The 27578-nt window shown below is 41.8% G+C and overlaps 1 protein-coding gene and 1 long non-coding RNA gene across 4 annotated transcripts in view; one reads left to right on the top strand and one right to left on the bottom strand.

The window, feature by feature from the left end:
- The window catches only part of VOPP1 (VOPP1 WW domain binding protein), an 86906-nt gene that overhangs the window by 43326 nt on the left and 16002 nt on the right, over positions 1 to 27578 (top strand). For both annotated transcript variants that reach the window (XM_073332811.1, XM_073332812.1), the window contains one exon: positions 12706 to 12764. In XM_073332811.1, the coding sequence (XP_073188912.1) occupies positions 12706 to 12764 (59 nt within the window). The remainder of the gene's footprint in view (positions 1 to 12705; positions 12765 to 27578) is intronic.
- LOC140907272 (uncharacterized) lies at positions 18532 to 27532 on the bottom strand. 2 transcript variants are annotated; one of them, XR_012157433.1, is made up of 3 exons: positions 27341 to 27532; positions 23898 to 23930; positions 18532 to 20336 (listed from the first exon to the last, which is right to left on the bottom strand). It is a non-coding gene; the product is annotated as an uncharacterized lncRNA (long non-coding RNA). The 2 variants fall into 2 exon arrangements; XR_012157434.1 differs by lacking the exon at positions 27341 to 27532 and having other exon boundaries at positions 18532 to 18674; positions 20295 to 20336; positions 23898 to 25517.

Here is a 27578-nt window from a genome sequence, read left to right as displayed (position 1 = left end):
TTAGAGGAGCAAAAAGCAGGTCAGGTAAAGGCATGAGTGCCATACCATGACTGGTACTTTAAATCAGATGGATCTGTTCGCAGTGGCTATGACTCCAGCATTTCTACATTGGTTTGGAACCTGTGGTAGATGTTTACTCTTCAGATTATGTTATGAGATGATTTCCAAAAGTGTTGAGAACCCATGAAAAGGAATGTTGAGATTCTTGTGTAATCATTTGACTCTAGTTGCGAAGGCTTTAAGAAAAACACCAATTTGCTAGACTTGTGAATTATGGCAAGAGTTGGCAACACTCGTTAGTGGGTATTTATATTTGTGGATTACATCACAATTGGTGTGTATAACACCAGATATTTGAGACATTGAAGACGTTGCATTCAAAGTGTTGAAAGAAAGACCGTTAAAGTTGTGATGTTGCATAGGACCCTATTTCCTTGTTGTGAAAAATGTCTCACCATTACTAGGCATTGCTACCTGTCAGAACTGATTTTTGTTATTGAATTGCCTGTATTCCTTTCATTGGAAATATGCCAAGGATACTCCCCCCCACACACACCCAAAGAAGGAAAACTCACTCCTAGGCAGGGCCTTCAGGTCGTGCTTCCACTATTTTTGCTATGGTGCTGCTGCTGATTATCCAAATATGGGTAGGATCAGGTTCCCATTTTGAACAAATATTTTTGTTCAACCTTATGTTGGCACACCTGGTCCCATGGCAGGTAAATGCCCAAATGCCATAGTCACTTAACCTGAGAACTTGAACTGACATGTTAACCAAATACAAATCACATCAGATCAAACTATTTGCTTCTTTTTAATTGCTTGATGAATACAGTAGACTGAGCAGGGTGAATTAATTTAAATCAAATTAATTTAAATCACTGATGTTAATGATGAATTAAATCAGCAGGCAGGAAACTTTTATTTAAATTGTTGATTTTAATAGTGTTTTGCATTTGTACTTTTTAGTTTCCTAAAAAAAATTTGATTCTGATTGGTTGATGACCGTTAAACATGTAGATTTGCAACTAAATTTAGTCTTTACCCCAAATTTGGTGCTTCTTTTTGCTAACCAGAAACATATGCTATATGTATGTGTATTTATTTAAGCAATTATATAGCTTAACTTACATTTATTCAGAATCTTCATTTTTATATTTTGATTATGTTAAAAATGGTGAGTGATGTATTCCTTATTTACTCGATGATTAAATTATTACTGGCAATTTGTATCAAGTTCTGTTTGGATGGACATTCAAATTCAGTTAAAAATGCACAAAAAACCAGCATTTTTTATTAAATAAAACTACCTTAAATCAGACTAGATGATCCAGTAGTCCCTTCTGGCTTTAAACCCTATGCATAAATGTGCTGGATAAATAAGGAAAAGTTGATCAAAATATATTTTACATTTAAAACTAACTGTTTTTATTAAACAAATGAAGTATTATCTGTAGTTTAGTGAAATTAAGTGATTGTTTCTGGTCGCTATGCCCTTCAAGATTTTAGAACTAACCAGTCTTATCCTCTCACCTCATTTTTATTCATAGACTGGAAGAGGAAGACAAGCTTCCCTGCTTTTTCCATTCCCAGTAGGTTTCTTAACTTTGAATGAATTAGTCGTTTAACTGAACTAATTGAATAAACTGAAACGTAGAAATAGTTGCTCTGCACCTGCTGTCAAAAGCTGGTTTAGCACTTTAGCCAACTCTGGTTCCAGATGCTTAGCCAGTGACTTCCACCAGTTCAGTGGTTTGACTTCCTTTTAAACATGGCAGAAAGCATGTACAGCTTAATATTCTTTTTTTACATTTAATGTAAATGATTTAACTAAGTTATAATAAATTTAGGCCTTACTTAGATTGTCAAATTTAATTTTAAATAGGCACATTGTGGTAACGTGGAGGGCACAATACTAATGACAGTAAATGCCATTCTCCCTGCAGGGGACAGATGATAGTCAGAATGCAGCTGGGCTTACTATTCAGTGTAAGGCTGGTAAAATCTGACCATTATAAAAGCTCTACCCTTGGATACCTTATAGAGGCGGGTAGAATAAATATCAGGCTCATAGTGCTGAAGTATCTAAACTCTCCCTGAACTGACTTTCACACATCAAAATGGCTTCTATGAAATCTATTTGACCTCTCTTCAGTGTTCATATGTTCACTTGCTTAATACACATGGGGCCCACGCAATCTGATTTACAGTGAACAGACACTCATAACCATGCATAATGGGATTCAAAAATAAACTCCTTGCAAGTTCAGAAGTGGGCCTGGCACACATACCTCTTAATGAACCATATTAGGTTGTCTGTCTTTTCTATCAAAATTAATTTACTTAAAATAGTTTGCATGCTCTGTTCTTTGTACTGGATGTATGTGATTGATGATACAATCTTTATTTTGTACTGTGAGATTATGAAGCCCATGGAGTTTTGATCCTATAACTGAAATTTTGGAATAAATATGTCAGAAACAATAGGAAAAAAGCTTCACTGGGGTAAGAGAAATCTTTTGACTTTTGATGATTATTCATGAAGAAAGACATGGGGAAAGAGTACATCATCGGATGAAGTGTCAGGAATGATAAATAATGTTGGTAGGAAGAGGACAGAGAAGAGCTGTGATTATATAGCAGCGCACAATCATGTCAGCGTCCTCTCTCCTGGGCAAATGAGAGAGAGAGAGCACATAACGTGAATAGAACAAAGCCTCTTAGTTCATGGGACCATCAAAGAAATTCTCCTTCCTTTAGCCTAGGGATCAGGAACCTTTGGCACACGGCCCGTCAGGGTAAGCCCCCTGGCAGGCCAGGCTGGTTTGTTTACTTGCCGCGTCCGCAAGTTTGGCTGATCGCGGCTCCCTGTGGCTGTGGTTCGTTGTCCCAGGCCAAGGGGGGAACGGTGAACCGCGGCCAGTGGGAGCCGCGATCAGCCAAACCTGCGGACTTGGCAAGTAAACAAACTGGCCCAGCCCACCAGGGGGCTTACTCTGGCAGGATGTGTGCCAAAGGTTGCCGATCCCTGCTTTAGCCTTTGGTGGGTTGTCATAGTTTAACTAACCGATGTCTGGCACACTAGCCATTGTCGTTGGCTTGCTCTCTTCCTCTGTGAATGCGTGAGATAGAAAATCAGGCATTGAATCCATCTAGTTGTACTTGACCTTTCCTGAGCTTTGGTTTAATTATTATGGAAGATGGAAAGTAGCTCCTGAAGACTTAAATGCTTAGTGGTAAAAAGGAAAAAAAAAAAAGGGGGGGGGGTCCATTTTTATTCTCAGGGTGGGAAAATGTAGGTGCAAAATCTGCCTCGGAAACATGTAGCCAAACATTCCAGTTTAAACCTTTTTAACAAAGGAACTGAATGTTGGAGTTGTTCAGATAAGAATGGGAAGAACTTGAATTTAAACTCTGATCTGAATGATGCAGCCTTCAATATGTGAGTACCTCACACCTCAGGGTCATTCAGGAGGTGGAACAAGTCTCGGGCAAATACATTCAGTGCAGTTCCTGGAGGACAGCGAGCAAGGTTTGTATTCTCTGTACTTGAAAGTGACACTGGCCACACTGGACCATGTTTATTATTTTTCTTTTCATCACAATGGTAATGGCAGTGATGTAGACAATGCTGCCTCACTTCATTACCTGCAGGGAGGTAAAATGAGTTCAGCATCATACAAAGCAAGGAATCTTGTTCCTGAAAGGGATAATATTAATTTTAAAGAGACTGTGGGAGGGATTCGTGAATAGCCTAAATTTTCGTATGTTTTTACTTTTTCCCTTACATTGCTGTTGAACGATTCTCCCAGCTTTATCCTCCCTTTTTATGGTTTGTTTTATAAGGTGGGCCCTGAATTACTTGAATTACTGAATTACCCTGCCATAATTCTTCCATGCACATGTGAAAGGAAGTGGAATAATCATGGAGGTTACACTCAATATTATTGGGTAAAGCACCTGTTTACACATCAGCATTCCGCTTTTAGGTCTCTGCACCTTTGTTTTCAGTGGAGGCAACTAGGATCTCTGGTGCTGTCAGTGTGTAGCATGTTGCTCCTATAAAAGGAAGCCCTGTGCTTTTCTTATAGCTCTGCCATGTTGGGATGATGCAGCAGGTGACAGTTAAAAAGAGCATAGAGATGGCTGCTAGGGTGAGTCCAACACTCACCTGAACTCCCAAAGGCACTGTGAAAGATGAGTCCCCCCGTACCTTGACCTACTTACTCTGTGTGTGTGTGTACACATGTGTTTTGCTTAACCCCTAACGAGACTGTTAGTAAGCTCTGTCTAATGAATGAACCCAGTATACGGTGAACCTGCAAACCAACTACCTGTTTGCATTGGTCTAGCAGAGAAATTTCCACTTGTTCATCACAGTCTGTCCAGTGTTTCTCATTTCCTTCTCCCTCAGTACACCCAATGGCCACACACAATGGTTACCTTCCCTCTGGCAAGGATATTTGGCTGTGGCTCTGTTGAGAGACTATCTGTGCTGCTGTGTATTTTAGCCAGAACTAGACTCTGGAGTAACATGATGTGCTCCCTTCTTCTCCAGCAGTTGGGCCCCTGCTAGCCAACGAGACTGGGACCTAAATTGGATCCTCCAATGTGCACAGTGTTGTGTTGTCATTAGACCATCTCTGTGGATCTTGTTCAGCTTTACTACACAACAAAGTAAAACATCAGGCAAGAGGATGGTGCAATTATTTTGTTGTCCTTGAAACCCATTAATATCTTGTTTAATCTTCCACACTTTGGCCATGGAAGCCTGTGTATAAACACCATTTGATATGGTTTGTGCATTGAGAAACCACGGACAGGATTTACTTCATAAAATGGATTTTTCAAGTGCCTTTTTCAGCTCGCAAGGTTATAAGGTCTTTGTATGTATGGTCAGTCCTATCAACAAGGTCGGAAAAAAGAGATGCACTGATATCCACGCAAAGTGCTGCCAAGTTCAGTGGACCATAGCAAATTATATTTGATGAATAAGATGAAAACCAAGGTCCGGGCCATTTCTACTCACTAAGGATCCTATGGCACTTTCACAACTAGTTGGTTCAATGTCCTCATGTCCTGACTAGATTCTAAGTAGGCTGATTATATTCACATACCTAAAATTTCCCCTGTAGCTTCAGTGAGATACAGTATAATCATTCTGGTTTCAAACAGATCAAACGTTATTATTCTGTTCCTGTCCTAAAATGGTTTGTGGTATTGCTATGCCCTGGTAAACCGCTTTCATGTTGCTCCCAGAGTTGGCTGCCTTTGAGAACAGAATGAAGCAATTACTATAAATATGTGGTTTATAAAATGCTTTGAGACCTTTCAAAAAGTTGTTTGTAAATATAACTTTCCTGCCTGGATGAAACATGTGCAATACTAAGCCAATTTCACCAACATTAGAATGGAGAGAGACAGTTTTCTTTGTCAAATTCTAACTCACAAATATTATCCATGTTTTATTTTTCTGCTTTATGTTTTAACCAATGGTTCTGTTGATACTTACAGAATGTTCATACTTTCTGAAGCTTGGCCAAATTCAGATAATACCTGTTTGTTATCTCTGAGGTGCTGGGTTTCTATAAACATAGAAATTCAGTCACTATAGGACTATTGATTTAAAATTCAAGAATAGGTAACAAATAAATGGCCTTTCCCATTCACTGTTGAACATACACACTCCTTAATGCATTTCTCTGTCAACCCATTCATAATACCAACCTATTGGCTGAAAAGGCCTTTTGTGTCCTTGTGCCACTGTCCAGGGTTCTGAGACCGCAATTCACTTCTATCTGGAGGGTCTTTGCTTCAGTTGAAAGAAAGGCACTGCATTTAATTAGGTTGAAACTGAAAATTGACTAAGATCACATTGCAGCATGTGTCAGGTTCTACTTTTGACAGATATGAAGGCAACAGCCTGGCACGATGGGGTGCTGCTCATCCCTCTGAGAAATAGCAGAGGCAGTCACTGATCTCTCTCAAGTCTTCTGTCCGCTTGCGGGCTAATAGTGGATAGTCTTCCCTGTGGCAGACATGTTTGATGTAAACCAAAGCAGCAGTAAAAAAGCAATCTGAGCCTCTTCAGTACTCCTACTATCAGTGTCTGTTCGTTAGGTTTGGTGATCCCTGTGTGAGACAATTGTACTCTTGCTTAGTCATACATTTTGGAAAATGTGAATATCTTTTTTTGAAACAATGAAGAGAAGATTACATTCAATTAAAATTATATTGCTCTAGGATTGAAATGTATTCACAATTAGTGCATAATGGCAAAGAACTCAGTGATGCATCCTCTTTAAATGAAATTGCATTTAAAGACTGTTGTATCCTTTATATAGGAAAAGCTAATAGATTTAAATGTAATGTAATGCTTTCTGATACTATCTAATGCTAATTCACATTAATTCCAAATACAAATATGATGATTAATGTCACTACTGTGAGCACCAAAGGAATTACTAAGTACTAGCTGCTTGTGGTAAAATTGTATTGTTGCCAAACATGGATTAATGATGTTAAGGTAGGGAATCTGCTTCGGTTGTGAATCTTGTGTGAATAATATCCCCATCTGTCTGAGAGAAGATCCAAAGAGAATGTCAAGAAACAGACAGGTCTGTAATATAAAGTGTAAAAAGACCTGAGTCATGTGATTGGCTAATGTTGGGGCTTGGCGGATTCAGCTGTATCTAAGGGACAGTGTCTCTTCAGAGAGCTATTATTCCTACTGGAATGAGAGGAAGAGACTAATCAGAACATAAGAGTGTCTGTGACCTGGAATAGAGCTGGTATTCAAGGTTTTTTAGTATCTTCATCCACTTGTTAAAAAGTGAGTATAAAAAACCCCAGAGGTGTTTTAGTGTACCCGTACCATTGTGGTACATGACCAAAACACCTGCTGCAGTCACCAATCACTTGTTTGATGAGCTCAGTCGCTGGGAAGCTTGAAGTTTGGTCACCTTTGCCCTCATTTGTTAGAGCCACTAGCTAGGAAATAAGGATGAATTTTGCCAATTCAAACAAAGCTAAATGAAACCACACTTCCTAGCAGGTGGTTTCCCCCCATACTGACACTGAACAGTGCAGCCCTGATATCGGGAAATCCATTAATCTGGCCGGTGAGATTCAGCTTCTCTCCTGGCCTGTGGAAGAGCAATATTTTCTAGTCTACATACCTGATCCTTCCAGCTGTCTGCATGCAGAATTCCCACTGATTCCAACAATCCATTTTTAAGAAACAGCTTGTGCTTCGGAATGCTTTCAGCTCTTGTTTAGGGTTCTGAGTGAAGGGCGTTCTGGTCACTGATTTGATTTAAAGCTCAGATTCCTGCAGTACAGTGATTCCCAACCACTGGCATGTCTGCAGTATTGGTTCTTTAGCCTGTAGCGATTGGCTGTCACCACTTGGGCCACATTCTAGAGTGCAGGTACCAGATGCAGAAGAAATTTCTGCTGCCCTAACAGACAAAAGTGCAGCAAACCCATGAAAGTGACTTCTGTGAAAGGACTCCTTATGGGACATGTATAACGGGGGCAGGAGGAGTTGATCCTTGGATCAAGTATGGAACCACTTGGTTGGTACACAGCATGTGGAAAAGCAGCACGCCTTCTCTGCTCTGCCTTCTGTCCCCACCTCCAGCAAACATGCACACTCAGCAGTAGCCAGTCATGGCCTGACTGCATGGGTGTCCTTGTCCTGAACATATGTTGGATTGAGGATTCCTTCCCTAAGCCACGCTGGGCATTGCTCAATTATTCAGGCCTTCAATGAGAAGATTCTGTTCTGGGCTTCTAATGTGCTTTTATTGCCCACTTCCCATTCAGCTGTGGAAGCTTTAATCTTCAGCAGAGCCTGCGGTGGCCATGAGAATGGGCTTTGGAACAGCCCAGATTCTATTGCAGTTTCGCGTTGTCCCAGCTGAATGGGAGGTGGTGGGCACTGACTGATGCAGTCACTACAAAATGCTAGGAACCGTTTCTGGAATTGTTAATGTGGCAGGTCACGTGGCTAAATTCCCACTTGTGCTCAGTATTCACCCTGCTAAGTCCTCATGATCGTATGTGTAGAGAAGAATTATACTGCTGCTCCCTGCACTTTGTCTGGCTAAAAAGAAGGAGCCAGATCCTCTGTTGATGACAATCAGTGTAGGTCCACTCATTTAGCAATCAGTCGAGGATGAGGATCTGGACTGGAACAGATTTCACAAACTAAATGTACCTTCAAATAAAAAAACAATCTCTTGCTTCCACCCACAAAAGATTTCTTTGTTCACCGGTTCCCTCAAAAAAAATTAATTGCATCTTTATTTGAAAGTGTTTTAATACCTCTGGAGAACTTCTTAGTAGTCCTCTTCTTTTTCCCTCCAGTCCCAGTAAACGCACTATGAGTGAACGTGTTGCATTATCCTTTGTGCCCAATGGAGCATTGTTCAGACTGACCTGGTATCTTTGAATTCACTGGTGAATCTGAAGATAATGATGTGTGGGGTGGAGGAGGATCCTGCTGTAGTATTTCTGTAAATCTTGCACATTGTAAGTAACGATCCACAGAATAGCTTCCGACATTTAACAAGCAGACTGCCTGCTCTCGGGTGGCATTAAAAAGAGTTAGTATTTTAGCAACTTCTTTTCTCCCTATTGTTCTTAATCGCGGAGTCATATGAAGAAAACTGCTTCGGTCTGTGATAGAAAGCACGTTTCCTTTCTTAGAGGAAACCTAAATGAGTTCAGTGATTTTAGGAAAGCAGAGCTTGCAGTTCATGTCATTACCCCCTGTTAAAGAAACCAGTCAGTAGCAATGTGTCAGAGAAGCAGATGTATGTCGTCTCCTCATCTGTGATTTTTCAGTTTCTCTAAATACCACAGTGTTGAGAAATGGTTCATGCAATCTGGCTAATATACAGGCCATTAATTCTTTGGAATTGACCTATACTCACCAATTAAGCCTGCATCATTCATTAAAAAAATGAACACACTTCTATATTTATTTACATGTCATGATAGTGTGGCCAAATTGATAAAGGACATAGAATAAACTATTTTACAGCCAAAATGGAGAGAAATCTTGTATCATAAAAGTTAAAACACCAGCAGGGCATAAGCAAGATTGGTTTTAAATCACAGGTCTCATTGTCTGTCTCGCCATTGGCGAGTGGGCGAGTAGCTTTTTCAAGACCTAAACGAAACACAAGTTCTTTGGGACAAAGACTTTGTCAGTGCCTAGCGCAATGGAGCACCAGTCTTGTTTTTGGTATCTCTTGGTACTGTGGTAATATCCATATTTAATAATAATAATAATAATAATAATACAATCACAATGACTTTCCTTGACTGAATTCATCCTGAGGAGAGGGGTGCTGTTATCTACCAGTTGCTGAGGGCTGTTTTATTACTGGTTTATTTGTTGTTTGTAATACCATAGTGCCTAAGAGCCCTAATCAGGGACCAGGATTCCATTGTGCTAGGTGCTGTACAGACCCAGGACAAAGAGACAGTTCCTGCCCAAAAGAGCTTGTGTGGGCATTCCATACACCATTGTTCTTCCCCTTTTCCCCTGTTGCAGTGTAGCCGAGCGGTAGTCATGACATGCAGCAGGGAGACATTGAATGGTTAAAAGGGAGTAGTTGTCAAGTTGTCCCCCCCTCGCCCTTTAAATTTCAGAGAAGCTTCATGACCAGCAGGGAATAACCTACTTCTCCAGCTCCCTTGAACCACATGGCTACCTAGCTGGCAAGTTTTGTGCCATCCGTGTGACATGATTAGAGTCTGGAGCACATGACTTAAAAGGAGAGGCTGAGGAAACTGGGATTGTTTTGTCTGCAGAAGAGAAGAATGAGGGGGGATTTGATAGCTGCTTTCAACCACCGAAAGGGGGTTCCAAAGAGGATGCATCTAGACTGTTCTCAGTGGTAGCTGATGACAGAACAAGGAGTAATAGTCTCAAGTTTCAGTGGGGGAGGTTTAGGTTGGACATTAGGAAAAACGTTTTGACTAGGAGGGTGGTGAAGCACTGGAATGGGTTACCTCAGGAGGAGGTTGTGGAATCTCCTTCCTTAGAGGTTTTTAAGGTCAGGCTTGACAAAGCCCTGGCTGGGATGATTTAGTTGGGGATTGGCCCTGTTTTGAGCACGGAGTTGGACTAGATGACCTCCTGAGGTCCCTTCTAATCCTGATGTTCTATGATTCTATGACCATTTTATTTGTTTAATGAAATAATTTGCATAGTTGCATATAACCATAAACATAAGCTTACAGTCAACAGGCCCTGTCCTGAGCAGTGGTGAGGATCGGGCAGGGCATAGAGCTGAACAGAATTTGACAGCTGTGGTTGGAGTTGGGTAGGTGTGCGGGTGTTCAAGGGTATCGGAGGCCATAATTGTATGGGGTAGAAAGCTGGAGGTAGCTGGGTGGAAGGCTGTTGGGATTTTTAGCGCTGAAGGGCACATGGGTGTTGGGGCTCCTGGAAATGATAATGGTTTCACAGAGTTCCTGGGAGTAAAGGGTGCTGGGTGGCAGGGGCCTTCTAAGTGGCAGGGGCTTGGTGTGCTCCAGGGGGCGAGGGGGCTGATGGGAGCAGGGCATTAGGGATGAGGCTGCGGGTTTGTGCTTGTGAAGCCTGGAGCAGGTGGCTGCAGGGGGAAGAGGCATGGGCATCTGAGGCCAGACTGAGGCCCCCCTCACCTTTTATTGCTGCCCCTGCCAGCTTCCCATCCCTGGCCCTGATCCACTGATCCTCAAGTGGCCAGAAAAGGAGAAACTGAAATTGAAGACCTGCTGCCTTCCCTGCTACTGAGCCAGGTGTGTGAGCGTTAGGCTGGGCTGCAGGAAGGCATGATGGGGCTGCAGTGTAGCTCGTGCTCACAAACTGATCACGAGTCACAGGGTTTTGGAGCCTGCAGGGAGAGCTTGGGCGATGATATAAGAAGCTTCTTTTTGCAATTTTTTTCAAGGCTGGGCAGGAGGGCAGAGCTGTGTGGGAGCCTCGGGGCTAAGGCCACCACACCTGCTTGGCCACTGAGCCCTGCCTGCCTCTATGCATTGGCCTTAGCACAGGGTAGGTTGGGGTAGTAGGAGGCAGAGGTAGGGGGAATTGGGGAAAACGTTGCTGCTGGGCCTGTGTTCGGGCCTGCTGCCTCCTGTTGTCCCAGAGCTGCTCCTATGCCTGGTACCAGCTGCAGCACTTCCCCCACGCTGCTGGCAGTGGGGGAAGCCCCTGGGCAACAGGCAGGAAGAAAAATTCAAATACAAAATAATTTATTTTGGCTATTTGATTTGGACAATTAATTATGAGGTTTATTTTATTTAAATAATGTATTGTAATCGCTGGATAATTGATACGGTTATGTCAGTATTGAAATGATAGGAAGAAAGGAGAATGATTTAAAATTATTTTTATTTGCTTTGAATGTGAGTGAAGATGATTTTTTAAATAATAACACTTAAGCGTTATAAATATCATTGCAACACTGAGCTATCGAATGCTCTGCTAGGGCTGGGGGGTTTCCACAATGAGCAAGGTGGATGATACTACAGGATGGCTGGGATCAGGGAGGAAGGGTGAGGTGGAGAAGATGGTAAACTAGGAAGGGAGAGAGTCAAGATAGTCATAGGAAATGGATGGCCCTTCCCCTCTCTCAGGGATGAGAAGAGGGTCAGTGGAGTCTGACCTGGGAAGGGTTAGTTAGAGGATTTTTTGAATGCACCCCAAACTTAACTGACTCATTTTACACAAAGTGTATGTGTGTGTGGGCAGGTGGATCTTTAGTTCTCCTGCTGCAGGAATGGAGTGCAGCTGCATGTTGTTTTCAGTCTTCGCATCAGTCTGAGGAGGAAAATGGGGTCAGTTTCAGAAGGAAAGAGGCTTAATTTGTTCTTAAGTTGAAAGCTGTGGTCCTCCTTACAGGGCCCAAAGCTTGTCTCTGTTAATAGGTGACTGGCATGAGCCCTACCACCTTATCAGTGATCATGTGAGACAAGGGTCTTTTCTTCCAGTCTTAATTGTTTAATCTATAGTAAATGGTCTTCTTGGGCAAAAATTCCTCTAAGAGGGATATACTAAGTGCACATGAAAGAGAATAATGTTGCTAGATTGCAGAGAGCAGTCTCCTTTCCTAGATACTTTACTATGCACCTTGAAACATTTTCAGATTTTATTTTTGTTGTTGAGAAATAAGAAAATATCCCAACCCTGTTTGTTGACTTTACTCCTTTCCTAGCTCTATTCCATCTGCATAGAGATTACGTAAAGATTATCACTTCACTTCTATAAACTAATGTCTAATTAAATGTATGGTCATATGAATGAGGTAGTCAATTTCAATTGAGGATGCTTTAGAATTGTTTCATAAGTGACCTGTGATGCTGACTGGCTCTTAACTTCCCTTTATCTTTGGGGCTTTTGTAAAGCCCTAAAACCCTGCATGGAGATAAGATCAGACAGACAGATCCCCGTCTCTGTCTGGAGCTCCACTGACCTCCATGGACATCTCCATGCAGAGTTCAGGGCCTAAAGGTGTATATTACAGTTCAAGATGTCTGAGTTCACAATAGTAGTATTTATTAAGATTGTGAAATCTTTGGGATCAGAGACCTTTTTCTTGTCTGACTACATCATATTTATTTGATGCCTGTATTTATAATAAATTATGATTGCCCTACATAAACAATAACACCAAGATGATGATGGTTTTTCTTTCTTTCCAGTGTACAGAGGCCAAAAAGCATTGCTGGTACTTTGAAGGGTTGTATCCTACATATTATATGTAAGTAGTCATCATTTTCTTCTATATGTGTTCAGTTGCTCAGATTTCACTCTCTTGATCTTGTGATAGCATCGTTTCACAGTAATCCTAGAGTCTTCCAGAGCGGAGAAGAAGGTTCTCAAGTAAAAAAGAAAGCGGGGGCAGGGGGAAATGATTAAAACAAAACAAATCTAAACTTCCACATCTTTTTTTATAGCAGACAGAAGCAAAAAAATAAAATAATAAAGCACAAGTACATTTTCCTTACTTTTCAGACCACCTTTAAGCTGAGAGAAGAATAAAGGAGTTTATAAACAAGTCTGTCATCAGAATGTTACAAGGAAAGGTGGCCAGTGCTTTATGAGGCAATGATCATATCTTTTTTGTTTTGAACAAGGAGCAAGTAACTGGGCAGGATACCAAGCAGGCTTTGAAAATAAATTTGTCTCTGTGGTATTACTGTTTGTTTAGTCAAGGGAGCTGAGGTTATTTGTTACCCAGAGTGTAGCTGCGTTATTGGTGGATGGCATCCAAGTTTACATCAAGTTCAGTCGTAAACTAGTCCTGAGAAGTTCACTGTTTTCTAGATTGGAAAGTGCCTGTGAAGCTGGCCACCTGCATTACCAGCCAGTTTGTTTCAGGAGAGATTTGTTTTTAGGATTGAATGTTTCATGTCTTTTGTGACAGGGTCAGGCCAGATGGCTACAGGAGAGTAATAGAAGGCAGATATATTAGCCCCAGGTTAAGTAGGTCCCTTTTCCCTGGGTAAGGTAACAGGGAAGGTTCCAGAACAATCAGGAACCTTCTGGAAACAAGACAGACAGGCTGATTAGAACACCTGCAGCCAATAAAGAAGCTGCTAGGATCAATTAAGGCAGGCTAATCAGGGCACCTGGGTTTAAAAAGGAGCTCACTTCAGTTTGTGGTGCGTGTGTGAGGAGCTGGGAACAAGAGGCACTAGGAGCTGAGAGTGAGAACGCGTACTGTTGGAGGACTGAGGAGTACGAGCATTATCAGACACCAGGAGGAAGGTCCTGTGGTGAGAATAAAGAAGGTGTTGGGAGGAGGCCATGGGGAAGTAGCCCAGGAAGTTGTAGCTGTCGCACAGCTGTTCCAGGAGGCACTCTAGACAGCTCCATTCCACAGGGCCTTGGGCTGGAACCCGGAGTAGAGGGCGGGTCCGGGTTCCCCCCAAATCCTCCCAACTCCTGGTCAGACACAGGAGGAGTTGACTTGGACTGTGGGTTCACGAAAACGGCTAAACTGAGGGCTGCCGTGAAGCTCCAAGGCGAGCAAATCCGCCAATAAGCGCAAGACCCACCAAGGTAGAGGAGGAACTTTGTCACACTTTGTATAGGGTTTTTGCTATTCATGTACCAGGTGAAATTATCAGAGAGATGAATGGGTACTTGCATCCTGGATATGGTGTATATAGTAACATGGGGAGCAAAGATGTAAGTACCTAGATTATTATTGTTATTATTTGTGTTACAGTATTGAGTACAGATCCAGCTGAGACCAGGGCCCATTGTACTAGGCACTGCAGAGAAACATAGTAAGAGACGGTCCCAACCCTGGATGATGATGGTGATGACACCTAGCTCTTAGCTAGTGCTTTTCATCCAGAGATCTCGAAGCACTTTACACTATCATTATCCACATTTTACATATGGGGAAACTGAAAGAAGTGAAGTGACTTGTCCAAAGTCATACAGCAGCTCAGTGACAGAGCTGGGAACAGAATCTAGGGTCCTACTCATAGAATCACGCTGCATCTTCAGAACCTTCCTTTTCATAAGTCTAAAATTTTGAAGATTAAAGCTTCCACAGCTGAATGGGAAGTGGGCAATAAAAGCATATCAGAAGCCCAGAACAGAATCTTCTCATTGAAGGCCTGAATAACTGAGCAATGCCCAATGTGGCTTAGGGAAGGAATCCTCAGTCCAACATATGTTCAGGACAAGGACACCCATGCAGTCAGGCCATGACTGGCTACTGCTGAGTGTGCGTGTTTGCTGGAGACGGAGGAGGTGGGGACAGAAGGTACAGCAGAGAAGGTACAACAGGTACAAGCTGTGTACCAACCAGGTGGTTCCATACTTGATCCAAGGATCAACTCCTCCCTCCCCCGTTATACATGATCCCCTAAGGAGTCCTTTCACAGAAGTCACTTTCATGGGTTTGCTGCAGTTTTGACTGTTAGGGCAGCAGAAACGCATAATTTCTTCTGCATCAGGGACTGCATTCTAGAATGTGGCCCAAGTGGTGAGAGCCAATTGTTTCAGGCTAAAGAATCGATACTGGTAGACATACCAGTGGCTGAGAATCACTGTACTGCAGGAATCAACTTAGTTCCACCTGCTTCCACCCCACGGGTGGTTGGATTGCCTGTTTTGCCCCTGTCGGTCTGTGCCTTTAGGTAGGTGAACACAGGCTGCTCGCAGCAGTGGAGAAGAAGATGAGAGTGCGACAGCAAACTATGGCATCCCTGAACAGAAAGGGAGCTTAAACAAATGCTTATAGTTCAGGACCATTGAAGTTAATGGGATGTAGGCACATGCTTAAGCGCTTTCTTGAATTGCAGCCTATACTTGCAAAACTCAGTTCTTTGACTTAGCACCAAGTGGGTGGGAAGGATGGGTGGGTGCGGGGAACATTCCTAAAGATTTGGGGGAAGGAAGGAGATGATCAGCTGGATTCTATCATTTGGATTTTATACCTTTGTTGGGCACTTGCATACTATCGTAATGAATGTGGGATAGATGGATAGGTAGAAGCAATAGGTGAAACGTTCCCTAAGCAAACTCATCCTTGCTTATTATGAGGGACTTGGGATAAAAACAGCCATTATGTTGCATAAGAACAAGCCTCCCTTCTATTCTCCACCCCCATTTCATCTGCCCGAAACAGAAGAAAAACACTACAGACAAGAGCAGCCAGGAAGGTAGGCAAGAAGCAAAGCTCTCTGAAGTGACACACATTATTTTACATGCATGTTAATCATCCGTGATCTAAAATACTAACTGGTATATGATGTTTGTTGGGATCTGACTGTCTTTTTAGGTGACAAAATGTTCAGAATTACTCATAAGCTGTTGGCCAGAATAGATGGGTTAATTTAAATAATTTAATTTTCTTTCCATCCTCATAATAACAGGAGTTTAGTTCCACCTACATTTAATTTTTTTGCAGCAATACAGGAAAGAATCTGAGATGTTATAAAAATTCCACTGTACCTTAACATTCAGAAGCACATTATTCACCATCACACCAGGGTTCCACGTATGTTTCTGCTCACGCACAATCATAGCAGATTGCCATTTTCCTTGTTAACATGAGGTTCTATTTGCTCTCATGTTTGGTGTTGGCTCAGTCTGCTTATACTCCAGGTAAATTCAATGTGAACTGGTGAAAGCCTCGGTTACATACACAGACCAAATAAGAGACTGACTATTTGCAATAACGAAACTGACAGATCTCCCAAGTACAAGGATGCTTCCTAATGATTTTTCTTGAGGCAACCAGCATACCATCATCTTTGTGTGCTAAAATTGATTATTCTGTGGGGAGAAAATGCATTTATTTTCTAATCCATCAGTGACATTAATTGGACTTGTAAGCAACTCACCACCCCCAACGCTGAAATGGAGACAGCTCATACATTATGCTGAGAATTGTAAGAGAGACTGTTCCATTTGTAGGTGGTGGTGGTTGGGTTTTTTTTAATTGTTAATAGACCTACTCAATTGTTGGGATTCTTCACATGTCCCTGTGGTGGGAGACTGGTGGGCACCGTGCCATTTAACCAGATGATGATGGATCATGTTGATCGTGGTAGTGCCCAAGGGCTAGCCAAGAGTGGGACCCTCACTGTGGAAAGCACTGTACAAACAAAGAGTAGCAGACAGTTCCTGCTCTGAAGAATTTATAATCTGACTAGACAAGATAGAGACAGCGTAAGGCCAAGGGATAAAACACAGCAGCAGAACAAATAATATGGTGGCAGCAAGCATCATCTTAGTTCTTTTTTTTTGGGGCAGGAGGGTGGGGGGCATGATTCAAGTGGGAGGTTGTGGGGGTGGGGGGATTACCTAACTAAACGGAGAGGGAAAGGTGAAAGGAGAGGGAAGGTTGAAGGGAAGTGGGTGATGGGGACGGGGCAGGTTGAAAGGAAGTGGGTGATGGGGACAGAGCAGGTATGAAGTGAAGCTGAGATGAAGAAACGGAGAGTTGGAGCAAACAGCCAGTCAGCACAGGGCAGAGAGCATATAGTCAAAACTGCAGAAAATTATGTGATAGCATTGGGATCTGAAGGTCACTGTTTTGGCTGCTTCTGTAACTGTTCCTCCTGGCTGGGATCCGTGGCTGACTCCTTGCTGCAGTTTTTCCCCAAGACCACTTGACTAGAGGAGTGGAAGCACCATATAAGTCCTAGTGCCCCCTGAAGGGGGTCTCCTCTACACAGTTTTAGGTCACAGGACTGTTGGGGAATGGGGATTGGCTACAGCTGGGCTCCATTTTACTCCCTCGCCCCCAGTGCAGCAGTCCTTAAGAAGAGAACTTGATAGGCAAGCTCAGGTTCATAATGAATTTAACTGCATTTTATTCCAAATGATCTAATAGGACTGGCTTTTCCCGCCGACATAATTACCACCTCTCGCAGAGGCAGGAGTTATTAAGCTGATGGGAAAGCTCTCTCCTGTCAGCATAGAGCGTCTCCACCACAAGTGCTGTAGTGTAGATGTAGCCTTAGGAACTGGAATGAAGTCATCATTTCATTTCAGATGAGCCAGCAAACACTTATGAGACAGGAACAACTTTCAGTCCCTAATGAGGAGTGCGGGATTGGAACTGGTGGCCCAAAGGTGAAATGTGCTGCACCCTAAGAGTACTGCACATCTGAAGGACATTGCCGTTGGAAAAAATGACACGGGAAGAGATCTCACACAAGAGTCAGTAGTTGTTTGGCAAGATACATAAAAGACTTGTAGTATATATCCATTGTGTGCAGGAAGATTTGTAGATTACACTACAGAAAGGAAGATGCTCAGATTGCCCTGTCTGTACAGGTGTCCTTTGCCATTGCCAGCTGGGATCATAAAGAGGTTTCCTTCCTTAGTGAGAAAGGCCTTCATATTGTTACAGCTTGCAGAACAGTTAATGGTAAAGTGTAGCTAACAATACAGCAAGCTTCAACCGCTGTAGGGGAATCTGGATTATGTTTTGATTATGGCTATTGAAAAGGAAAACAAGGATTTGGCTTGTGGGGAGCTTTCAATAGATTGAGACAGAGCAGCTGGTCGTTAAGCAGACATTATTTGCCATAACGGGAGACGCAAAGGAGCAAGTTAACAATGACCTGCAAAAGAAAAAAATTGGGTTTGTTCCCTATTTTGTTGCTTTATGATGTCTAGATATGGCCTCTTTGTTAAAATTGTTGAATTTGCTGCTGGTTTTTTACATTAGAAATTCATCTTTTGTCTATTGTTTCAAAGCTGTTGGTGGCTGGAGACCGGGCAGAATGATGACATAGAAGGATGAAAACCTGATTAATTGAGAGAGGAAGTGATTTTTATTCAGATTAAATGCTTTTAATATATCTCAGATGCCTGAGAAACATTTTGAGGGTGTGGGAGCGAAAGTGTTGTTAAAGATTTCAATTCAGAGATGAGAAGAATCACAGCCAAACATCTCTGAGACCTCCAACAAGTTGTTCAGCCAAATCAGGGAAAAGCAGATATATTTTTATTGTGTAATAAGCAAGAAATAAAAATACTTCTTACCCGCACCCTGAAAAGAAATTCCCAGTTAAAGAAACCCCAAAGCAACAACTCTTTTCTTTTAAAAACTCCAATAAAAACTTGAAAAACAAAAAACAATTTTCAGGGCTTCTTTGTGCACCATGAAGAGGATGGCTGTCCTACTGCTGACCTAAAAAATAAAAAAACACTCAGTATTTTAGCCCTCCATTCAAACCATTAGCCTCGCTGCTGCTTATCTTCCTGAGTCATATGCCAGGAAGGCCAATCTATTATTTTGCTCTCACTTGAGTAAGGGTCTTATGTGGCTCACTGGTAATCAAAAATGCATTGACCTTTGAATTCCAATTCTGCCCCTTTGGAGATATGCATAAGTGTCCCTGACTCTGTTTAAGAGCTAGATTGTGACTGTGTCCATAGGAATGCACAGAAAAGTGGGGATGGTGGGGGGGAGGGGAGACTGTACAAGGAACCTTAGCCCAGCCTTAACCCAGACATACCTACAGCATAGACAGAGAGATGAGTTATTCTGAACATTTCTCTTATCTGAACAGAAAGTGAGATCTGGACACAGAACACTTTTGTAATATGCCAGTTAATATTATAGATCACAAAAGACGGACTCACATGTCAAATGTTCTGTGTCAAGTGGTGCTTGTATCTGTCCTGTTTTTTCTCCTGTTTCTGATAAATGAAGTGGGGGTGGAGGGTAGGCAGAAGGGTGTTTGCTTTTTACCTACTTAGAACAGTATGATGGTGATGTTCCCAGGTCTGTCTTTCATTACAAGCAAGAGTATGTTGTAGGTAGGTCAGACATATCATATCTTTTCCCTCTTACAATCACTGCCATTATATCAGAGCACCTAGTAAAATGATCTAATCCCAGTGACTGAATTCAGCAGATCCTTTCTGAGCATCTCATGTCTTCTCCAGAGTTGATAGTATGTTCTGTAGAGCAGCGCAATCTTTTTGTGTAGGAAGTGGCATAGGGTGTGATCCTACACTTGTTGAAGTAAATGAAGGGACTGCCACTGATGTCAGTAGCCACTGGATCAGGCCCATGGTTGGGGAAAAGTTTGGATGGGAGGGAGGAAAGAAGCAAAGAGTAGTGGGACATCAAATCTATCCTCTATCCTTCTATCCCGCAGTGGGATCCAGTAGTGCATATTTCTGTGCCTTTCCAGAATCCCAGTGAGGTAAAAATTACTGCTTTCTTTCAATTTTCTTTTTACCAGCGGCTTGCTAAATTTCCCCAGAATTACACAGTAAAACACTGAAGGTAGCATATGAAACATTATCTAATCCTACACAGGTTATGAAGAAGTACTACAAAGACTGGCCTTGATCCTACAATCAGATCTGTTTGTGCTGACCTCTGCTCCCATGTGTAGTCAATGAACTCAGTGGGCCTCTGCCCAGGTGCAGGAGTTGTCTAGCCCATCCAAGTGCAGGGTTGGGACCACAGTTTGCTTGATACAAGCCATTAATTTGCCCCTTATTGTAATCAATAAATTGCTTATGTAAAAAAGGCAAATCAGGAGGCAAAAGTTGCAAAATCTTCAGTGATTTAAGGTACGTTCAGTTTTCTAACTTTGGTGATATCCAAATTTGCTTAATCAGACACTGTTTCAGATCAGCCTGTTGGGTTACAGCTTTTTGAGCTTGAACCAATCAGAAGCTACAAAGGGTGGTAGCGTGACAGGTGCGTATAAACTTGATGGCTAATAACGTGTTTAGTAGCCAATCTGTTCCTGTGTGAAAGACCCACTCAAAAGAACAGAAAATTACTTACATAGTGAAATCAAAACTGACTATTGATGAAGTGGTGTCCAATCTGCAAAGAAAATAAACAAGAATAGAAAAAATATTTTTTCTTGAATTTCTTTCAGTTGTGGTAATCATAGGAGTGTCACTTGTAGGAGTGACTTGTATCATTGATAGATAAAACACTTTCCTACAGAAAGAAGTGTATTTATTTTAGAGTTGGATGCCCCTTTAATATTTGTTCTCCCACATAGGTTAGTTTAGTGCATATGTAAAATAAATTATTGCATATGTACATAGATCATTTTTCAGATTGTACATGTCAACTTAATTTCCTGGTTTTTACCTGTTTAGATTCTAAGAATTTGTCTACACTGGCAAGTGAAAGACAAAATTTTTGTCATTCAGAGATGTTAAACACACCCCCCCCCAAAAGACAGAAGTTTTGTTCACGACAAGTGCCGGTATGAACAGCGCTTTGTCGGCAGGAGCGCTCTCCTGCCAACAACACTAATGCTGCTCGTTGGGGGTGGAAGTTTTTGGTGGCAGGAGAGCTCTTTCCTGCCGACAAACAGCGGCTACACTACTGCACCTCTTAGCAGCACAGCCGTGTCACTAAAAGCTGCATAATGTAGACCTAGTCTCAGCATCAGATTCCTTCCAAAAATAAAAAAGCAGTGTTGTGAACAACATGGAAAAATAAGCAAAACAATGTTCCTGCAATATGTATACAATAATCCATGTACTGAAGCTTTTTTTGTTTTGAAGTACATTTACTACTGATTGCATTTATTTCTGTGCATATTTAATTGCATAATCAGTTTCACATTTTTGCACACATTTTCTCCATTTTTGCCTGCAAAGATGTCTAATTACTGATTACATAGGAATGTAATTTAGTTCTATTACGTTGTGATTCAGTTGGTTTCCATGTTTGCTTAGCTCTGGAATGTAAGCCTGTAATTAGGTATTCTGCAGGTGGAGTCAATCAAGAATATTTATTTCGTGCTACCAAGTGCCTGAAAATGAATACCAAAAACAATATAAAATCAATTATTTTCTATCTCTAATCTCTTGCTGTTATTACTAGAGCACTTCAGAAAGTAGATACATTCTCAAAGATACATACAATAACACTGTGTCAGACTTAGAGCAAATCACTATCTAAACATCGTCTGTTGTATTATGGGGATTACTTAATATGCTCTGCATCCCGTGACTGTTTACTGCTTTTAATTGTTGGGCTCTTTGATTTTACACTTAGCTTTCCAATGACAATTACAGCTGCATGAAATGTCAGCAGGTGTGTGTTTAGCGAAGTGATCTAGCTTCAGATTTCTCCTTCATTTGAATTGAAAAGAGCCTGCGGGGGTAAAGAGACGCTGTGCAACAGCTAGCATAATTTCAGATTTTTTGAATGGCTGGCACAGTGCACAAACATAGACCTGGATTTGGGCCAAAGACACTGATTTAGCCATAAATGATTACATGAAGGTCTCGGATGCATTTTCAGTTCAATTCAAGAGCATAAGGAGAGAGCTTCCCTTCTTCTAGATAAAGTGAAAGTTATCAGGCGGTTTTTATTTAGAAAACCCCCCAACCTCCTACACTCTTTCACAGTAATGATCCAAGACACTGTGATGGTTCTATTGTAAGATTTAGTGTTCTGGACCATTAAAGTTGAATATTGTCTTTTTTTTTTTTTCATAAGGGACTTGGTGGCTTGGTGTAGAGTGAATTTCTGTGCATTCATATCTTAAACCAGGGGAGTAGATTGCAATTTGAAATGTGTACACCCATTACTCCCCCATCCCCCGCAATATGTTCATAATCTCTGAAGGCAGACATACCATTAGACTCAATATGATTGCTAACCCAGCGGGTGCAGTTTAAGACAGAGAGAGCTAGTGATGTGACCGTGAGAGGCCTAACGATTAAGAAAAAGTCCTTATTCCCGTCGTCATTAAAAATTTACATTCCTACCTCTTGGAAATTAAAAACTTGTCATGGTATAGAGAATATAAGCCTGCCCAAACCCAAGCCTGAAATTAGCTAGCTTCTCTGCTTTGTTCTACTAAGTACAGGCCTGCAACCTGTGCAAAGAGACACCTATAAATATGTTTCATGAGCCAAATGCTGCATCCCCCTCCAAGGATGGTCAAGGTCCAAAACACAACAGAACTTGCTCTGTTCTATTGCATGGTGGTATTCCACACTTTTTACAGACAAGGAGAAGCTACTGTGGCTGTCTTCACGAGCATGGGAAGAGGTAGTTGGGACCAGCATAGACTGTGGTGTAACCATGGATTCATAGACCCACTAGTTTAGAGTAACAACCACTGAAGAAGATGTGCAAACCCCTCCCCCCCAAAAAAGTTTGTTTAAGCCCCCTCTGGAAGGCCAGTTAATTTGGGCTGTTCGTGAAAAACGATCAGCTCTTGCCTACCATCATTTTTCGTGCTTGCATGCAGGACAAGAGCCAAATCTTTTGTCACTGGAGGGATTTTAGTCATGTCAGAAGCAGGGAGAAGACTGAAATGAACAATACTGTTTTTGCCACACCATAGGCTAATTCACTGAAAATTCCCCTCCTTCCTTTTATGTCCTTGTAATTACCTAGTAAAGAACCGGCTGACTTATCAAGTACAGTAGGTGGACAGAATGTATCTCCCTTGCTGTCACGTGTACTGTACCTCGTATTTTACCTTTGAAGTACTGCTTTTCCACAGAAGTTACGCATACATTCAGCTGTGAAGCAATTACGGTATATTCATTATGTATATTTCAGCAGCTGAGATCAGGGCCCCATTGTCCTAGTGAGTGACAGCCCCTGCCCCAACTAACTTGAAAACAAAATATACAAGACAAACTAGGGGTGAGAGGGGAAATGGAGGCATAGAGAACTGAAATGAGTTGCCTGTGGTTGCACAGAAGACCTGTGGCAGAGGTGGGAATAGTCACTGACTTATCTAGACCATTCAAAGGTGTCTGGTTTGGGGTGTCTCTATTCTTGAGTACCCAACTTGGACACCTAAGGCTTGATTTTTAAAGGGGCTGAGCAACCATTTCTCCGATTGGCTCAGTTGGAGTTGTGGATGTTCAGTTCCTCTCCACCACTGAAACGCAGCCAACAGTAGGGTTGAGAGCAGAAATCAACTGGTGCCCAGATGCAGCACAACTTTTTAGAGAGGGTACGCTTTGCCAATGGCACCAGGGTCTTAGGGCTACGAAGTGTGCTATAGGGGCAGACTGGGCCTTGATGTTAAAGACTCATCCCAAAAGATATAAAACAATTTTGGGCCCAGTCTTGAAGTCCATTCTCAGGCAAAATTCCCAGTGACATCAAGATTGGGCTCTTTGTTTCTATTTTGGGAAGCAGCCCCACAATGTACCTTTTCAGCAGAGTGCTCTAGCAGCATGGAGTCCTTGGGATAACCTCTCCTCCATGTTTGTACAGCTTTCCCTTCCACTTGACTTGGTTCCTTCCCTATGTCTTTGATACACTGGGACTGTACATTCTTATCAGTTCAAGCAATGCTTTGTTTCAAAGAACACTTTTTACTGTGAGCCCAAAACACAGAATAATATGCAGAGCCACCCGATAGTAGAATAAATTCAGAAAAATACTCACTCTTTTACATATTTCAGCTATTCACCAGTCTGTCTGTGGGGAAAAAAAATATTTTATTAACCCCTGACCCTTCATATCCTTAGGGTATGATTCTGGTTTGATGACAATTTTACATAGGACTTACTCCTAATTTACAGGAGTCGGATCAGAACCAGGCCACTATTCTCTGTAACTGTTGTCTTTGCTTATCGGTCACATTTGTTGTTTTGCAATCTGTAACATTCATCATTTTCTCATTTCATTAACTCACTTGGTTTTTTCCACTCAACATGGCTACCGCCTGGCAGGGTGAGTTCCAGACAGACTAGATCCTCTTGGGATTTATTTAAGTAAATGCATTTTCTGACTTCTTTTCATTACACAAACATACACGTTTTTGCTACCTGTCTCCATCTCTCAGCGGCAGACCAGAGCCTTCTGTCTGAGCTGCAGTAAGTGTGATCATTGAATAACCCAGTGTAAAGATGGAAAAGCCCTTGTAGTTTATCCAGTCCATCTCCCTGCCAATACTAGTGGCTTGTCCAGTCTACTTTTAAATTTCCTCAGTGATGGGACTTTCTCTACTTCCCTTGGGAGACTGTTCCACAGCCTCATCGATGCCACTTTCCAAAAATCTTTCCCTGATTTCTCCCTTTCGTAATTTCATTCCATTACTCCTAGTTAAATTCCCTTTCCTATCCTAAATAATTTCTCTCATTCCCTTGATGTTTTTCACCCATCTGTAGACTGTTATCATGATCCCTTGTATTAAAAAGAATCCCAGTGAGCTTTACAGACCTTACCCATGATAGGCACAGAAATCATTTACATCTAACGCTGGAGTGCAGCAATCTCTGGGGTGAATTTTGGGCCTTGTCTACTTTAGAAAGGGTTTGCCAGTGTCATGGAGACACAGCTTTTGCTGGTATAGCTTATACCAGTTTCCTGAATGGAATAAGCAAAATAAACAAAAGGACTTTTTCGCCATTGTAACTATGTCTATGCTAGGGTTTTTGCTGGCATAGCTATGTCAGCTAGGGGTGGGATTTTTTTCACACTCCTAACCAACATTGCTATGCCGGGCAAACTTTTTAAGTGTAGACTCCTACACGTAAGTGTAGACCAAGCGTCAGAAACTGTTTAGCAACACATTACCCAATAACTTAGAGAGAAGTGAAGGAGAATGCTATCCTCATTTGAAATCAGTGTTGAAAGAGGCTTGCAGTGAGAAATATTGGTGGGGGAGGAGCTCTTTTATAACCTTTAATCTAGTGACTAGAGTACTAACCCAGTATGTGAGACCCTTGGATCAAGTCTTCCTTTCTCTTGAAGGGGAGAAGGGATTTAAACGGCGATCAGCCACCTCTCAGCCCTAACTACCAGACTGTGGGATATTCTAATGTGAGTCTCCCTCAGTCTCTCCTATTGAAGTTATTCCACTTTAATTCAATAATTAAATATTCATTGGGCCAGTGAAAGCGTTAGAATGACGCTATAGCTGAGTTCCAAACACTAATAGCAAAGGATTAGCTAGACTTCTGGAGGACCTTAAGAGCAGATAAAACATTGATTTTTCAATATTTTGGCACTGCTGTCAAGTGGTGGGAAATGTTAACAATTGCACATACACTACCCTGTTGATTTAAGAACATTTTGTATATATTCTTTTTTTAATCAATATTAAATATATCCCTTTTTTTTTTCATGAGGAAAAAGTAAATGTTCTTGTGGTGCCAGGTGTTTTAGAGATTCTTTCCTGAAACAATATATTAGCTCATATTCAGAGAACCAAGCAGAAAGTACAATAATTGTCCTCAGAGGAGCTGCCTCAGAAAGCTTAATGGCTATTTTGAAATGGAGATTGACGTACAGGGCCTGAGTCACAGAAGGCCCTCAGCCTGGCCTCCTTTAGTGCACATGCAACTTCGCGCAATAAGCATATGTGCATTTTTAAAATATTATCACCTACACACACTGTGCATGCAGGGGACTGAGTGGATCTGGGCAGACCCGTGGAACATTCCATCTAAGGAGCTCAACTGCTTTATAAACATTCTAAATTAAGCCTCACTTCCTCCCTCTTTTTCTCCCTGGTTTACAGGTAGGGGAACTGAGGCACAGAGAAGTAAAAGAGACACTGCCAACTTGCAACCCTGTCAGTTTAAAAAGAAAAGAATTAAAAGTTGTTTTGGGCATTACAGCTAGCCTAGAGACCCCCGTCAATTCTTGTGGTTTTAATAATCATAGTTTCCTGTTTTAAAAATGTGTGTCTGTCCCCGTTTGCTGTGTGGAAAAACCCATCCAAACGAAAAGGGAAAATGACTAGCTAATGACTATACCAGGGGAACAATGACACTGACTGTACACAAAGGGCTGTCTCATACTAAAAGTAAGCAAGCTGAAAGAATAAAGAAAAAATATTTTTCTCTATTCTTGATAGGTTCTTTACATTTTAGTGGCAGCACCTAAAGATGCAGATAGGCACCTAGTAGGATTTTCCAAAACAGCCTAGGTGCCTGACTCTTATTGGACTTGGCATCTTGGGATGTTTGAAAATCCCATCTAAACACCCAGTTCCAATAGGAGTTTGGCACCTAGGCTCTTTTAAAAATCCTACTAGGCACTATCAGCTGGTTGATGTTTCAGACACCCGGGCTTGCCCAAGAAACTTCTGCAGAGTCATTGGAAGACCGTTCTACCACCTTCTCTTGCATAACAGCTGCTCTTTGTGTATTTGAAATTCTCTAACATCAAATAGCATCCTCCTCTTCTCCTTAGCCGTAGCATGTCATCTGCTCAGAAATAATCCCTAAGGACAAGGGAGCCAATTTTCAAACAGCAGAGCCTGAAGCCTATGTGCATTCACCTGCATTTGTGAATGCAGATTTGTTAATTGAGCATGTAAATGGGTAATTGTGCATGCAGTTAACCAATTGATTTTTTACATGCAAACGTGAGTGCACAAGCACAAACCTAGCTTCTACTTTTTGAAAATTTGGCTCAAATTAAATTCATACATTGGGCATATTAAAGCAGTTCAATGCAGTTGCTGATTATTCTTCTCTTGTCTTATCTGGATATGGCAATCTGAATCATATTCCCATCCAAGGGCAAATTTTGTCAGCTAACCCCGTAGGCTGTCCATGTATCACTATGACGCCACTAGCTGTCACCTTCAGCCCCCAACTAAAACCCCTCCAACGCATTATTAAGGATCTACAACCTATCCTAAAGGATGACCCAACACTCTCACAAATCTTGGGAGACAGGCCAGTCCTTGCCTACAGACAGCCCCCCAACCTGAAGCAAATACTCACCAACAACCACATACCACACAACAGAACCACTAACCCAGGAACTTATCCTTGCAACAAAGTCCGTTGCCAACTGTGTCCACATATCTATTCAGGGGACACCATCACAGGGCCTAGTAACATCAGCCACACTATCAGAGGCTCGTTCACCTGCACATCCACCAATGTGATCTATGCCATCATGTGCCAGCAATGCCCCTCTGCCATGTACATTGGTCAAACTGGACAGTCTCTACGTAAAAGAATAAATGGACACAAATCACATGTCAAGAATTATAACATTCATAAACCAGTCGGAGAACACTTCAATCTCTCTGGTCACGCAATCACAGACATGAAGGTCGCTATCTTAAAACAAAAAAACTTCAAATCCAGACTCCAGCGAGAA

This window comes from Lepidochelys kempii, chromosome 2, assembly GCF_965140265.1.
Source record: "Lepidochelys kempii isolate rLepKem1 chromosome 2, rLepKem1.hap2, whole genome shotgun sequence".
Classification (NCBI taxonomy): domain Eukaryota; kingdom Metazoa; phylum Chordata; order Testudines; family Cheloniidae; genus Lepidochelys; species Lepidochelys kempii.
Note: the sequence above shows the minus strand (reverse complement) of the source record. Positions and strands in the feature narration are given on the sequence as shown.